Below are 17,345 nucleotides of genomic sequence, written 5' to 3' on the forward strand. Positions count from 1 at the left end.
GGCACATGAATTGTTCTGTTCAATCCACTGTAGTGGCTCAGATGTATGAAGTTATTTATACATTCCCAGAAGAGTAACAAAGGTAAGAAATTATAGGCATAAGGTTGCACTGGGCAGAAACTCCCATACATGGAGGAGCTAGGCCGGCGATACTCACCTGTATTGCCCAGCTGCCTAGGCATGCTGGCAAAGAAGGAACAGTAGCAACACACATGAAAATGACATCCCTGAAAAGGAAAGATGGCACAAACAGAAACTTAAGGTAAGAGAAATATTTATTTAAATTTGCACAATAACGAGCTTATACTGAACAAATCCAATCAAGAAATAATAGTAAGTGCAGTAAAACAAGGAAATATTGATGACTTTTCCCATCAGAAAACATTAAGAAGCCATGCCTGTGCATCACGGTTTTTCTTTTTTGGGTTTTTCTGGGTTTTTTTATTTGTTTTTACAATAACTTCTATCTTTTTTTTTCAGCGCACATACTGTACATATCACATCGTAGCTGCTAGGTTCTTTATTCCTGAAGGCTTCATCATTTTACTTAAACATCTGCTAAATTCTGCAGTGAGCAAACACATTTGTGCAGATCCAAATATGATTAGGTAAAAATCTCTGCATCTAGTAAGTGTTGGACTCCCAAAGCTTCGGAAGACCCTGTAAGAGCTCCTAGTTGATTTTGGATCTTGACATCGTTATGTACAGCATTACAATGTGTCACTTTACACTAACCTAAATATTCTGCATAATGATGTCAGACAAATAGCCAGAAGATTTGAGCCTAACCTCATACAAAGGTTTACACATCCGAGCTTGCCTTGAGTCCCATAAATTTCACTCTGATTCAGGTAACTGAGTTCATCACATATCTGCACTTTAGATGAACAAAACCAATCTAATTTTAGTTTTAATTTTGTACAATTTTTGGTCTAAAGGTCTTTTTTGTGAAGAAAAATTCTTTAACCAGAAACTGCTTGTGGGAGATGGTTGTTGGTGTCACAGTTCCTGAAGGCACTGTGGGTCCACTGAGCAACAGACGTGGCCATTCTAAAGGAAGTAAACACAGAAAGAAGAGTTGAAGCAATTAGCATTTTGTACAAACCAAGTCAATTTAACAAGCTCAGCCATTTACAAACACCCATCAAATCTGAATTACAGATTTGTAAAATACAAGACATCTACAGGTTTTGATTGGATTAATGACATTGTCATCATGTCTTTCCCTTGCCCAAGGGAATGGGCTATTATGACTCCTCTAATTGTTTAGTTTGCTGTGGCCTATATCCCAGAGCTACAACAGTCAAACAGAAAGAAACTGTGCTCAGTGGAAGAAACGCTCCCGACATAAAGGTATCAGGCATCTGATCAAGTGCACAAAGCTGTTGAACAAGACAGGGCACTTAGGAGTTTTATTTAGATCAGGCAGAAGGGACTCTGGGTTTTATTTAGTCCTGAATGCTTCAAGTTAATACATCCTGGTTGTAACACCAGCAAACATTAATCCATGAAGTATTTCCTGATAGTCCACACATTCTTCTGAGAATATTAGCAATTAAGGGAACAGATTGCCTATGGACATCATTAAAGTACTGGAGAAATTGTCTTCTGCATCTCTACTACTTCTTTTCTTAAGTCTGATTTTTACAATGCAAATAAAAAATGTGTATTATTTTTAAATTACTCCAAGTACATTTAGTTAACTAAACTCCCAGGACTGATTAAAGACCGAGGTCTGAATCATTCAAACATTTTGTTTCACTGCTTCTGTTACAGGAGGTTAGACAATCATACTGTCCGCCTTCTTTACTTGTGATTTGAAATGGCTTTGTGGCTAAGTCAGCTTTAGCTGATGCCCAGGTTTCTGAATTCTTAAAGGATTTGTGTAAACCTATTTTGCTATAGCTTGCTTAGAGGGGCTTAGACTGGAGCTTTGACCTTCCATGTGATGCTCTGCAAGAAAAGAGTGGGGTGACACAGGACGAATGAGACAGAGAACTATACAAATTGGACACAGCATTAACCTGATCTGGAGGGAGCGGGCTGCTTGCATGCAGAACTACAACATTAAAATGCTGCCAATATGAGCAGATAGAGTATTTCAAAAAGAAAACTGCTCTGTAAAGAAGATTGAGTAAGATTTGGCTTGCTGAGGGACAAAGTGGTAGATCTTCACTGTTATGCAAATTCACACTTCAGCCGTATTAAATCTACAAGGTTTGGCAGAGTATCTGTTTTAATCTTATGTATGTTCACAATGCAGCAATGGATTTTATTAGTCTATGTATGTGTTTACATTGAATACAAATTAGTTGATGCTTAAGGTTCAGTCTTTGCTTAAGAGAAAAGGGCAGATAGGAGCAGCACACAGGTGGCCATCAGCAGAACTTCTGCATTGCCATTGATTAGCAGTACAACAATGAGAACACATTTCCCATCACTGAATCTCAAAAGAGCTTTAGAGAAGAATGACACATAACTCTTTGTTTTACAGATGAGGAAACCGAGGTACATAAACCTCAGCAACTCGCCCAAGCAAAAAGCAACTTCTAGCATTGGAGTTGGTGTATGCCACCAGCTACAGACCCCAGAAGTACAGGTTTCTGCACGTAAGCCTGTTTCAACATCCTTTGGACAGCAGCTGGCTTTCTAACCATTAGACACTCTTTCAGATCACATCATTTTCTTCTAACCACCAACCCGTTCTGACATCAAGACAAATGCCTACGCTTACTTGGCACACACCACTTCCCTCGTAAAAGGACTATGCCTCGACAGCAGCAACTACCGTTGCACACAGTATTGCATCAGGCAAAATGATCAGTTACTCCCCATCTCTCCCAGAAGGAGGTGTTGAAGTTAGATTGTTTTTTATGAGCACCTTTTCAAAGTAGTTAGTTGTACCATGTACTGGAGCTTGGGAAATATCTTGTTTGGAAATGACACGGAATAAAGACCAAAATCAACTGTGAATTTCAGTAATAATTAAAGATCTATGGATGAATCCTGCTGTCTCTCCTTGACTACTGTGGAAACATTCTTTGCCATTCTTCAGTATTGGATGGTAGAAAATACAATTCACCTTATAGGCTTATTTTGAATGGAAAAACTTATTTTAACCTCCTTTTCTTTGCATCTTTAAAAACAGATGCCAGAATTCACATAAGCCCTTAACCATTAATTTTTATCCTCAGACAATTAATTCCTTTGACTACAAAAACTATTAAATGCTCTAAACATTATGTTGATTCTACTACCAAATATAAAGCAAGAAAGCTATGTAACCATATAACTAGTTCTTTTATTCTCAAAACAATTAGTATTCTCAAAAAGCAATTCAGTTGGTTCTGATAACGCTATAGTATCACACAGAACAAATTTCTTGTGTGAAGTCTAGTCTTACATACCTATTCATTACATAATATGTTTCCAAGATAGCATGGAGCTATATGGTAAAAACTGCAATCAAACTTGAATTGAGCTATCCTGGTGGAAAAGCCAAGCCCACTAACTTGTCCACAGCACACTTCAGCACGGGCTGTTGTCCTGCTTCTGACCTGCTAGGACATTAAACCATCCTTCTAGCACATGCAAGAGTGAAGTTAACAAAGCTGAACACTTTTACTGTAATCTCCGCTGCTTTAAAACAAGTGTAGGCACCAACTATCCACTGACCAGACTCAGTGCATTAATATTTATATGCCACAGCAAGCTGGGAAAGAGGCACCTCAGATTAACTTTTATGCTCTTTACCTTGCACTGGCAGAGGGTGCACTCTGTGCCGTGCTTAATCCAAGAAGATCCAGTGAAGCGAACGACGTTGGTTTCATCCAGACAGGTTTTAGTGATGTCATTGCGAATGGTGTCCGCTTGGCAGGGGTCAGCGACACAGCGCGGGCAGCACTCATTCTCGGGGAGAACGCTGAATTCACAATCCACCTCTGGGCATGGCAAGGGCCAGCAGTCAACTTCGCCTTGCTGTTTACAAATATTACGAGAACAAGAGAAGATTATTAGCTCTTACGTTGTTTCATTACCCAGTCCTCTGACTCAGCATTATGTTTCTTCACTGGCTAATTTTATTGCTCTGGTCCTATTCAGAAATCAGTGCAGAGAACACTGATATTCACTGCCTGTGGGAGGTGCAGCAAGTTGGGTGCTTTTTTCTGCATGCTATTCAGGAAATGCATTAGTTTTAACTCATTTCAATACACTCTGCGTCAAGTTGCAGCTGAAAATTCTCCATAGGCATCATGCAATACAGAATATGGATCTGTCCTTGTGAAGTCCTACTTCTGCAAGTGACAGAAGCCATAGCAGGGCTGTACTGCAAAAGTGCTTTGAAATCTCCTGTTTCACCTAGTTCTTACTTCTATTTGGACTGTTGGTTTGCCATATAAAGTCCTCAAATTCAGCTCTGGATGGGCTAGACTTTATCTTTGCCACAGTTACAAATGCACTGGCTGAACTACAGATGTCAAGCTACCAGCAGCCCAATGTAGCAGGGAACGCCAGTGCATTTGCAGTGAGGGGACCTCCACCCACTTACCATCCATTTGGGATGTTACGATCAGAATACCTGAACTTCCAGACTTCATCACGCTTTCTGCATGATGAGTTCAGTACAGTCAGGGTATGAAAAGCTCAAAAGAGAGACTGGTGTTGGGCCAAAATATTCTCAGAGGAAGTTACTGTATGCCTATACCCAAACCTAAAGATGTCTAATTATTCACTTCAGTTACTAGAAGTGGGGGTCAGCTTCCCTTCAACTCTGGACAAGGGCCAAAGTTTCAGGTCAAAGAAAATACTTCACAGAGGTCATTAATGCATATTTCTTCTGGAGTAGGTCCATCTCTGATCTCCAGCTTACTCAGCTCATTTGAAACACAGATTGAGTAGTCTGGATTTAAGGAGGGCAAAGATAATAGCATTTGGCCCTAGGGAAGGAGTTTATTCACTAAAACTGTATCTAAGGCTTTGAGAATGATGAATTCAATATCTCCAGAGCAAAAACTGAAAAAAAAATTCCCAGGGATTTTCCATAGCTCCAAATTTACTCCTCTTGTTGCAGAAAGTATTAAGAAGTTTCTCTTTTACAAAATTTTCATCTGGTTCAATTTTCCTCTTTTTGAATCACATGATGGTAAGAATGAAAGCAATCTCAAAACCTGTCACTAATTTCGATATTTCAATTTAATTTTTGTAGTAATGGACAGTACAAGGAGCAGACAATATGTTGTCACCCCCAAAAAATCCCTGACAACTGAAAGAAAGCAGGCTTTAGTTACAGAAGTAGAATCTTGAAAAAAAAGAAACATCTATTGAGATCCCAAACTGCAGGTTGTTTTGTTTTGTTTTTAAGACATTTAATGAAGCACCTGGGAATCTATTTCATTGGATTTTTGCAGCAGTAACACTGAAAGCACAATGCCTATAGAAATTGGTTTCTGGCTGTTATTCATGATACCCTGACAAGGGAAAGCTGCTACATGGACTAGGCTTTACATTTGGAGATAACCTGTGATAAAAGCTAGTTGTTTTTATCTTGGGATTTTTTCTGTCACAGAAACTTCCTGAGTGGCATTATGCAGAATAGTTTTTGCTCAGACTCTGAAATACATGCCTAGGAGAAAGATCACAAGCTTTAAAAGATTTTTTTTTTTCCAAAACTCATTTCACTGTTTCAAAAAATGCATCAAGTCTTATTATTTTTCTGTTACTCAGAAGGTCTGAATGAATAAACAAATTTTAGCCTATTGGCATATTTGAAATTATCAACTGTGATAATAAATACATATTTAGAATTCCCTTATACAGCTACATTGGTCTTTGAGTGAACACGAGTGTTGCTGTGTAGGTGCCATATCCAAATGATCTCCACTCTTTGCTAAAACGATCTTCATGATTAAATAATTTCTAGTACGTCTATTGTGGCAAAACGCATTTTTGACTGGAACTTGACAATACTGACAAATATCCATGAAAACCAGATTTCGATTATACACATACTCCAGAGGAAATTAAATGGATGCTAATGCATGAAAAATAACTATTCACAGATCAGAATATCTCATCTCCTTTTCCCCTCCTGTCTCTGCTGCTGTAATCAGGAGCCTTACCAAACAGCGACACTGTTGACAGTTCTGTATCCAGGAGTCACCGCTGTTGTAGGACAGCTCCCCGCTCTGATGTAAACATTGACTGCTGAGCCTTGGGTCACATTCAGGACAGCAAAACAGGTCAACAGTGGGATTTTCACAGTCACAGACCATTCGCCGGCACATCACATATCCACTCTGTTGTTGGAAGACAGGCATGGAGCGATGGCAGAAATGTGACCAACTCCAGCAGTACTTGTAGCAAAATTTGATTTTTTGGCATGATTCTAAGTCACTAGCAGCTCACCAGTTTTTCCACTATACGATATCTTTGCCAAAATACAATTCAAACAGAGGCAGAGACCACAATACACGCTCAGTAACTATGAGAAAGTTCCCCTGTTGTCTTATATACATCCTTCATACAACCAACCTTCAGACAGCTCTCACCTAAGTTGATGAAACCCGAGTGTGTCTTTCCCAAGGGTCAAATTTTAATGGATTGCACTAAGTTTATGTCATTCTCATACAGATGCTAGTCGAGTCTTGCCTTAAATTTCCAGATCAGTCCCTCTCTTCTGTAATTATTCGCATAAAGAAGATGACAGGTAGTCTGAAATTAAATTCATCCCCATGAAACTAGAGCTGCTGAAATGCTCAGGACTTTGTCAGCAGTGTATTGGGCCTTCATTCTCCATCAGCATTTAGCTTGGGATTAAGGTTCCCACAGCAAACGTTTGAGAAAGCTAAGCTGAATTACTCTGCAGATACAGAAGCTACTACTATTTATAGCCATCTGCTAGAGATACTGGCGTCAGTCACCAACGCCAATATGTGTCTAGACAGACAGTTTCTTTGCATGAAAATGCCGTTACTCCCACCCAGAAAACACAGGTGGCATCTCTGCTAAGAAAATAGTACTATCGCCCTTCTCCCAGTATTATATAACAAACCTCCCCTTGAAGTTCTGCTTGTGCAGATCGGAGAGAGAAGCTCTCCCCAAAGCCATATGTAATACCTAATTCCATTTCTCTGTAGCACCACATGCACACCTGAGAAGGCAGCTAAAACACGAATTTCACTTGAATCATGACACTCTTCCCTTCAGCCCTACCACCATCTTGCAGAAGCAGCTAGTTCTATTTTTACTGACCTGGCATGAGCAGACAGAGCATCTGTCATTCTCCAGCACCCAAATCTGACCATTGTGCTTGATTTTGTCTTCATGGATACAGTCTCCTGTGCAGTTCTTGCCATGGGGACATCGACAGTCGTACCCACCATCCAAGTTAAAGCAAACAGTGTCATTGGCACAGCTATGCCTTCCAGTTCCACATTCATCAATGTCTGCAAAAACATGCCATGTAATGCTCTTAGACCACATTCAATTAACAAAAATGTTCTTGAGGCAGTCAATATAAATGATTCTTGGCCATTAAAGCCTTCAGCTGAAAATTAATTTGCACTTCACCAGAATGGGGAGAAATAACTCACGAGTTCACAAAAATATTTTTCAAGTCACATCAACTTTTAAAACATGATATTTGAGTTTTCCTATACATCTTTCTAAGTGAATGCTATTAAGTAAGGTGGTTAGAATGAAGTAATCACAGGAAACATACAAGCAAAAATAATTCTTAACTCCCTAAAGAGCATTTGCTTGTGGCAACCGTTCATGAGACGTGCAGTTAAACAAGAAAAGCTGCAGAATCGTCTCTTCAGATCCTTTTGGTGGCTCTGTCTAGCACATTTGAGTTCCCTTCCTGAGAAGTTAATGTGAAAGGTGATGTCTGACCTGTAAGCTCATTTAAGCAAGCACACTGTGCTTTAAGTTGCATCATTTATTAGGGTGTGCAAACTAGAATATTTTAATTATTCAAGCTGCAGTGACATCTACAGCCCTTCTGTCTAGCATAGAAAATAAAGAAAAAAAATTAATGTCTCCAGTGAATACAGGTAAATGACTTCAAAACAATCATATCTCAAAGAATTCAAGAGTACTTTCATCAAGGTACACACAATTATTTTGCAAGGGCAAACTAGCAGAACACACTGCCTTCTACTTGAATAGTCTTTATTTAGCTTTTTCAGCTGTCCATATGGAGAAAAGTTATCTGGGAAAAAAAGCTTTGAAAGGACATGAAGTAAACAGCTATATGCGATAAAACGTGGAAAACACTAGAAGAGTTCAGTTCTACATACAATTTCACAACAGTCTGGCCCAAGCTCTCCATTAGAGTTCATTAAAAAGTAGCATTGTGATATTTAACTGTCCAACAGATCAGTACAAGACAAAATAAGCAATATGGTCATGTATGTATCTTTCACCATCAGCATAAAAAGTTAATAAAACACTCAGCTTTGGGTTCAACAGTGGAAATGAAACCTCCAATTCACCTCAAGCACATTCAGTTTAATGCAAAATAACTCAATTATCATTTCAACTCCAAGTGTGGCTGCAGTCAAAAAAAAAGTAAACAAGTTGCTAACATGAATATGAATTGGGATGAAAAACAGCAGGGAAATTATTAGAATTCCATTGTATAAATAAGCAGCATTGTGGGTTTCCTTCAAATACTGTGTGCAATAACAGTGGCACCATCTTGAAAAAAAAGTATTGCAAAATTACTAGGGCTTCTGGGGAGGATGAGGAAAATGTCATTTGAGAAGAACTGAAAAGAAATGGATTCTTCACCTCTAAAAGAACATCAGCAAGAAGGGATATAATCAAAAAAATAATGAATCCTCCAGAGAAGACATGTTGAGAGCTTTTGTTCTCCATATTGCCTAACACACAAGACAGGGGACAGTGAATGAAACTGAAAGACAAGAAATTTAAGTCTGATAAAAGGAAATAATTTTTCATATAATGCATAAACAAACCATGACACTCACTGCCACAGACTGGTAAGAGGGGAAAAAGTGTAGCCAAAAATCTATAAAGCTAGCAAGAATATTCACAGAGTCATAGAATGCTTTGGGTTGGAAGGGACCTTAAAGATCATCTAGTTCCAACCCTGCTGCCACGGGCAGGGGTATCTGCCACTAGATCAGGCTGCTTAAATTCAATTTGCAATGCTAACAGATTTTGGAAGGGAGATTACATTTCATGCATTACGGTCTATGGTGCCCTTATTTATGTATCAGATAATCCAGAACAGGCAAATCATCTCAGATCTCCACATCTTCTACCTTGCTATCTTCTGAAGCATCTGGAGTCGGCCACTGTTGCAATAGGGCAGAAGGCAGCTGGGATCATGAACCTAATTCAGCATGGCTGTTTGCATGGCCCTGAGCAGCTGAAACGTCACAGGCACATCAGACAGAGAAACCCATCTGAACAGTAAGGATATATAATTCGCGGAACAGACGGCCCTGCGGAGGCTGTGCAATCTCCAGCCTTGAAGTTTTTTAGACAAGTAGCTAACAGGAATCATTTGAGTGACGCTGGTATGGGCAGAGCAGAGGGATGGAAGAGCTGCTCTCTCCTTCCTCTATTTTCTCTTAAATCCATACTGAAAGTAATACAGTCTGGCAATTTAAGATCTCCATATACTCAGTCTAACTGGTTTCAAGTTATGCAATAAAGAGAACAAATACAAATCCTCTTTAAATATAATGATAAAGATTAACAGCAGTATTCTCTTTATCACTGAAGTAATTTTTAATAAATTACTTTACAAGACTTGTGTTCATTTGTTTAAAACATTCTTTTGTACAAAGCTTTCATGTAGCTAGTGTCATAAATGAGTAATACCACTTCTCAACAACCTGGCCACTTAACTGAAAGTAGCCATATTTAATGAGGCACTTGGACGAAGTTCAGCTGTCATGTAAATAAGAACAGCTTCCTTTAAACAACAAATGGCAACCCTATAAACACCAAGTCTGCATTTGGCACTTAGGTACAAGTGTATTTCACAATTTTCCCATGAGGAAAAGGCTTCTGGGGTTTGTTTTTCAACATGGTAACAGTTAGTGCACTGTTACTGAAAATAATTGAGGTTTCATCATTGACCCTGGTATTGAGCCGAGCTTATCCAATGTTGAGAACTTATGAAAAATCCCAACCTTGTTTTTTTCAGTTGTTTGATTCATGAAAATAAATATTCTGGATAGGGTAATTCAAATATCGCTGGTCAAAGCAGGAGCTATTTAGGTTTTGATTCTAACCTAATCAGAAACAGCAGTGTGTTTATAACGCAGCAAGAGGAACACAAACTTTGCATGCTTGAAATTCTCACCTGCATTATGCATCCACATCAAACTTCAGGCATTATCTACAAAGAACTTGCACACAAATCATCCATACCAAGCAAAACTTTGTTCAGCTTTTTTACTTTGAATTTATAATGGATGGTGAATTATGTTACTGATATTTTGTTTACAGCCATAACCAGCTCTCCAATTTCCATAACCACATGGACAGGGTACACTGGCCCCTGCATCTTTTGTGTCTGAAAAGAGGAGAGGGGAGGATTACAGGTTGCATATTTCCAGTATATCCAGCCACAGAGGCATGTTATTCTTTCTCTCATATAGTTTTTCTTTTTTAAAACAAAAACCCAACAAACAACAAATAATTCACTTCAGGCTATTTACAACACACTGCTTAGGAATCAAGCAGCTTGAATGTTATGACATTAGAACATTAAGTCCCAAAAGACTTGGAGGTTTGCCTCAGAAAAAAACAGAAACAAAGTGTAACTAGTTATGTAGTGCTAAGTTGAGGACCAGTTCTTACTAACTAATTTACACAAAAAAATGCAGCAGCTTTGATCTGGCACACTTTTAAGGATTTTCCTTTTCTTACCATCATCCCTGGGTACCACTTAATGTTGCAATGACAAAGGAGTACCATGGATGAAGAAGTAGTGACACATGTTAAAGAACGATAAGACTTAATTGTATTACAAGTAATTTCATGCCTACACAGTAAAAATACTGGACTAAAGCTATACAAAATGGTGACAGTAGCTGGAATGACTAAACTCCATTTGTAATATTTGACAGACTGCAAGGGCAGAAAACTCCAGAAATACGGGAATTTCAATTGTCCAACTAGGCTGTGACCCAAGGATGTATTTAACAGATTTACTGACTGTTTCTTGGAACAGATAGTCAAAGAATCCCAAAGGGACAAAGCACCATTTGAATTGGCCCTGAGCAGTGTGCAGGCTCTGATTCAAAATGTCTCTACTGAACAACTATTTGGTATTTGTTACCAACAGTGACCACAATGTACAAAAGTTCAACATCCTTAAAGGAATTTAAAAGGCTGCAAAAAAATCTCTGTGGTGTATCACTGAGAAATATGTTGTTGGAAGAGATGAGTTGGGAGGGTGGACAGTTCCTTTGCTCTGAAGCAAGTGAAGTTTCTCAGTTACCTTAGCCTTGAGGAGTAGCAGTAGCTCAGCAAGGTGACAACATGAGGATACCTGAATACTTTTTGCTTAAGGCAAAACAGGAAGGAGTGCATTTGATAGGGAGCCCAAGCTCTTCCGAGCAGAAAGTTTGGTTTCTGTTCTTCTCTGTCCTAAGTAAATCTATTGACTGATGTAATCATTCTTCAAAGAGCAAGTGAATTGTGAATAATTTATTTGTGATTTCATGCAAGCCAGCTGTCAGAGTGCTTAGCAGATGTGGAAGATGAAGAGCTGAGACTTCAGGTGCCAGTAACACCAGCTTCACAGAAATGTTGTTTCCTGATACAGTAAATGTGTTCAAATTACTGTCTTATAAAATGTAGTAGTCGAGTTTCTGTTTTATTAGTCCTTTTATAAAAGAAGAGAAACACTGTCAATTTTGTACTCTGCCCACACTCCAGAATATTTAAATACTAATGTGTCTCCATATCTGCCTTCTGTCCGGTGATGATTAAGTTGCATTCCCAAACTCAATAATGAAGCCTTAATGCCTATAGCTCTGTTTGGGATGGATAGAAAAAAAAGTCACTATATGGTTTTATTTGTTGACCTTTTATGATCATGAATAAAGGCGAAAGGATTTCGATAGAGCTTTGTGAGTGCTAGTAAGATTTCCTGTAGACTAGTGATTCTTTATTTCCTGTCTTCTTAAGTGCTATCAATAACAAAGGTTCTGTTAAACATTACCAGCACTGTAGAAAGATCTAAGTGTAGGACTCCAAACTGACAGCAGTTTTTCAACTACAAGAAATTTCATGTACTAGTTAAAATACCGGATTGTACTGTGAGATAAATTCAGACATCCTGACAGACAGCAATTCCTCTGCCTTCCAGATCCAGACACACCAATGCTGAAGTAACCATTTTGGACTTTGTTCATTCATTAAGGCTGGGGAGCATCCCGAGGCTTGTAATATGCCTCCATCCCTCATTATCCTGGATTGTGGAAAACATTGTTCAAGTAGAGCCCCAGCCCTCTGTGTTGTCAGGCAGCCTGCTGTATCACACAGAGAAGGAAGTGATTCTACTTCTGCAAGCAGGATGGCAGAAGAAGAACATAACGACATCTCAGACCATACAGGTACAAATAAACCCTTGCAACCAAAAAGATCCTTTTTCAATTGGGCATTCTGGATTGATGCTTTCCAATCCTTTCATTTGCACCTGTCTCATTTAAAGAATGTGGTACCTGCTGAGAGTGAAAGTATGTTGATCTCATATTCTGTATCAACAACAGCTGGTACCTGCCAGATACTTTTGGTAAGTCCTAAGGGGCTGCATTAATTAGGTGAGCTATTCTTCAGACGTGGAAGTATGCAAAATGTCCAACAGCTGATGAGGTCTAACCCGCACTATTCTGGTACAAACCAACACAGCTTTTCTGTTCAACTGATTTTGGAAGCTTTTAAATATTGCAGGGGACAAATTCAAAGGAATCAGCATCTTACACAGAACTGCAGAACAAATATTAACTGGGTCTGAACGTTCTTATTTTAGGATTTTGCCCTCGGTGGTTCCAGTTTTTTAAGGCAATGAAGCTTGAGGCTGCAATATCTACTATCTTAGCCTAGCTCTCTTTTATGAAATGGCACATGAGAGACAACCTTCAGAGCACCAATAAGACTGTGTAAAGAAACTATAAAGAAAAGCTGAAGGGGGGCAAAGAGGAAGGTATCAGGTACTATACCCCGTGCTGAATGCTATATTTAAATATATATAAAATTTAAGACTTCCCAAAGCCATGCAGTTCTCAAAGACTAAGCGGCTGATCTTTCACCACTTTTCTGGAAATAAGATGATGCATAACATAATTCTATTTCCAAGGGAAAAACAGCAAGTGCTGCTAAGAGGTTGAAGCCCTACAGCTGCATTTCCCATCATTTCTCTCGGTAATTGTTATAGAGACCACAGGTCTACCCAGGAGTTTAATGTGAAGCAAAACTAATAGCAAAGGAATCTCTAGGTCTTCCATTGCCTGTAGGTACAATAAAATGGGATTATGAATTTCTGTGTTCAAGTACATTAGTCAAAATACTCAATATTCTCAGTCGTGCCAAAGCAGCAGCAGTAGCCAAGGTCAATATATGTGTAAAACAGGCAATTCAGCAACTATTATTTCATTATCAAGCACTGACAAAGTCTAATGCTACCAAGGAGTCCACCTCTAGCTAGGAATTTTTAGTACGATGTCCTAATGGGACCATTTCCTGCAAAAGGGATAGGTGCAGTTTTGGTATTCTGTTAAAATAAGGTTTTTAAGGAAATGCTCCTGTGGTTCTGTGATCTTAACAGAGGTGTTTCCACCTGAATCTTTAAAACTGGAGCCTTTGCTGAAGGAAACAAGTTTCTGACTAACACTGACCGCAGAAATGCTTTCTGTAGTACTATCAACACATGTCCAGGGGACACAGACAGACTGAGATTTGAGGCAGACCATATAGAACAAACAAAAAAGAAAAGATTTGAACCCACACTTCCTTGGCTTTTAAAGGTTTTCTCCACTGAAAGAGGGAACTTTCTTCAAAGCAAATAAAACTTACAAAAGATGAGCCAAAGACAAGGCTATTACGCACTCCATATAAACACTACTTTGAAGTAGTCCTCTTAGAAAGCAAAATGGACAAGCCCTCGAAGAACATTTCCTAATCCCCATGAGGTTTAAATTCTTTGTTCCCCCAAGAAAGAAATCAAGGCAGGCCCCGTTTCTCTTCCGTGTAATTCAGCACTGTTCCTTCTACAGTTCTGCAAGCTGTAGCACTTGCAGAAGCCAGAAAGGTTCAGAGGACACTGGTCCTGGATGCAGCAAGAAGCTCATACAGCTGCAAGTGGGAAGTGGAGAACTGAGATTTGAAATCTGAGATTAGTATAGCCTGGAAGCTGCCCCCCCATTACAGTGAGTGTCTAAAAGACCATCCACCAACAGTTCAATCTAATCACCTCTAACGAGGGTATACTGAAGAAGTGACAGAAGAAATCCATTTGCTTATGTCTTTAAACCCAGTAGGGGAATCTCTCACAGTGGAAAGATCTGACAGCAGAGAAACCAATTGCTTTTGCACTACTGCGGTCTGCTACTGGGAGTTCAGCTTTCCATACTGCAATGGATTTTAAGCTGTCTCTTCATACCTTTTTCAGGTTTTATCTTCTGTCTGAGACACAATGTCACAGGCTTCAATCCAATAAAAAGTGATGTAGTAAGACCAATAAAATATATAACCTTCCTCCCCATCTCAAGTTGCTGTGTATTCCAAAATTTGGAGCTGCAATCAATCAAACTGAAAGTGTTCCACTGTTAGTGACTAGGGTTATCAGCAATGAAGATAGTTTCCTGGCATCTGTGATTTAATTCTAATTACTTGTTATCCTTTGTGTACGTTTAATAAAGAGCTGATGGTGCTTTGTAGAAAAAGGTCAAAACATTCTAATAATTGCCACTTCTGCGTACATGTAGCAATCCCCATGTTTCTTTTTCCTTGGCTTTTCATTTGTTTAGAAATTGCTGCTTAATTGTTGCTTGTTTGCACACATCTTAACAGAGTCACTTTGTATCACTTATATCTCTTGAGATATCACATGCCAAACCACTATCTTCAACCCACGAGACAAATGTTATATTGACATTGAAGATAAAACTTGGGGTATTGAGAATATTTCCATAAATGCCTGGCTAGAGTATTACCTGTGCCGCGAGTGACAGAAGGGCAATGTTATAATCAGAGGGATCACAACTTCTTCTTTGCACTTTCTTGTCCTAACACCTGGCCAGCTAACACTGACATTTCGTTAGCTCTTGACAAAGAAAGCTCGACTTATGAAAGCAGTGGCTTACTCAAATCGCTGATTCCTCCTGGGAATACAGGCTTTCAGCTGTGGTGAAAATGTGCTGAAATAAAGTATTGATGATGGGGATACTGAAAAGGTCATTCTCACTCCTGGAGAACTGTCTGTGTGTCTGCCTTAGTGAAATTAATTCAATTGCTTCCCTTTGGGACTGATGCAGCCCACCAATGTGAGTTTAAACAGCAAGGTAGGAAAGCTTACACTGTGTGAGCACTGAATATTTCAGCACTCAGAGACAGATGGGTTCTCCCTTCTCCTAATTTTGCCCTAAGTACTCAATGGCAAAACAGACTGGTTTCTTCTCTTATTTAAGAGCAGCAGTATGCAGTACCTTAAGGGCTGAATAACATTCCACACTAAGAGATCTGCATCTGAAAATAACTGTTCTTATTAACCTGCTGTTCTAACATCATTCATAAACAAATAAAACCTTCCCATCTCCTTGTCCCCCCTGTCACTCCCTTGTCCCCTGCACCTTGCCCCAGCCATAAGTCCACAGAGCTTCCCAGTTTGTAAGATTCTTCAAATTGCGACTTTCTACAAGCAGTATGCCTATGCAGAAGCACTGCAGTATTAACCCAGGTGTAGGTAAGGGTGTCAGGGCTGCAAAATCATTCTTTGCAATGGGAAGTATTTTCATCACAGACTATTTCAGTGTATGAGGAATGAAGTGGAGGAACCAAGGTCTGGATTGAGGCCCATTTCTACATATAAAGAATGTGACATATACACAGATTACCATGCAGTGACAGATTACAGTGCATGCTATCAGCCCATGGGAAATCACTTATGCAAGGACCTTGCACAGAAGCAGATACAGGGCCAGAGAAACTGTGTTTCAAGCACCATGCCTGACTTCACATATTATCTTAGCAAATCATAGAAATGGCCACCAATGCTCCACCTATATGTTAGGAATATTCATACTTTATTTTCTTTTGCCTTTGTTTGTGATGCTTATTACGGTTGCTTTGGGTCAAGGTTTAACTTTCACTGATACAGCATCCAAGACAATACTTGACGAGTACAGTCAGAGACACTAGACATTACTGTAATGCAAGTCATAACACTAGCCCACCTTTTTTAGATACTGACCTTCACAGGATTCTCCACTTGGTGAAAACATCCCATTGTCATGGTAGCCGTCTCTGCATTCGCAGTGGTACCAACCAGGCAGGTTAATGCAGTTAGCACGGCTGTCACACTGAACAAAGCCATCTGAGCATTCATCAATGTCTGTTTAGTAAAAACAACAAAAAAGAAGGAGAAAATTCACACAGAGGAAATTCCTATATTCATCTGATGGAAGAAGAAGGTCTCTGGTATTCCTGGGTTTCACAGAAGTATTTTGATTACTGACACTTTAATTTCCAGATTTATCCAGAAAAAAAGTTTCGAATCGTTTCCATAAAAGGACTTTTGCTAACGGTGTTGGCCCTGCTAACAGTGGAGGTTCTGCTAATCCCAATTTACTGTTTACATATTAGCAACTCATTTTGTCACAATACGTGATAGGTAATCTGACATCTGTGTAAGTTGCGCACAGCATAAAGAAAGGAATGGGATCCCACTTCAAATAATAAGATGTTAACCCTTCGCGTATTGCAGGCTGCCTGATAAACAAAGATTGTTTCTAGGGACATATAAAAATATTAAATATTCACTCTGGTCCTTGCTTATGCTCTTGGTGACACCTATTTTAGGTTAGTAGGGCTTCTCTGTCTCGTGGAGTTCCTGTTGACTTACACCAGTATCTCTGACTCAGTGAAACTAACTGCAGTCTCCTCTCTCACCATCAAAAAGAGCACCTGGGATTCCAAACAAATACTTAGACCCTGAAGATGAAATGCAACACATTCTCCTCCTCCTGATAATTCCTTTGGGATGTGTGTTTCTTAAAAGAACAATTTCCACTGACTAAACTTTACAGTAACAACTCACCATGGAATGGATTTCTGGACATGCTCGCTCGATCCAAAAT

The 17,345-nt window shown here is 39.3% G+C and overlaps 1 protein-coding gene across 1 annotated transcript in view; it reads right to left on the bottom strand.

Annotated features, from left to right (window-relative positions):
* Positions 1-257: 257 nt before the first annotated feature.
* The window catches only part of NELL2 (neural EGFL like 2), a 155,529-nt gene continuing 138,441 nt past the window's right edge, over positions 258-17,345 (bottom strand). Inside the window, exons 16-20 of the mRNA XM_087766512.1 lie at positions 16,460-16,600; positions 7,252-7,445; positions 6,120-6,296; positions 3,754-3,978; positions 258-1,050 (exon numbers count right to left, since the gene is read on the bottom strand). Coding sequence (XP_087622638.1) covers positions 1,000-1,050; positions 3,754-3,978; positions 6,120-6,296; positions 7,252-7,445; positions 16,460-16,600 — 788 coding nt within the window. The 3' untranslated portion in view covers positions 258-999. The remainder of the gene's footprint in view (positions 1,051-3,753; positions 3,979-6,119; positions 6,297-7,251; positions 7,446-16,459; positions 16,601-17,345) is intronic.

This window comes from Nipponia nippon, unplaced genomic scaffold (assembly GCF_047370975.1).
Source record: "Nipponia nippon isolate SJK-2023a ecotype South Korea unplaced genomic scaffold, ASM4737097v1 scaffold_3, whole genome shotgun sequence".
Classification (NCBI taxonomy): Eukaryota; Metazoa; Chordata; class Aves; order Pelecaniformes; family Threskiornithidae; genus Nipponia; species Nipponia nippon.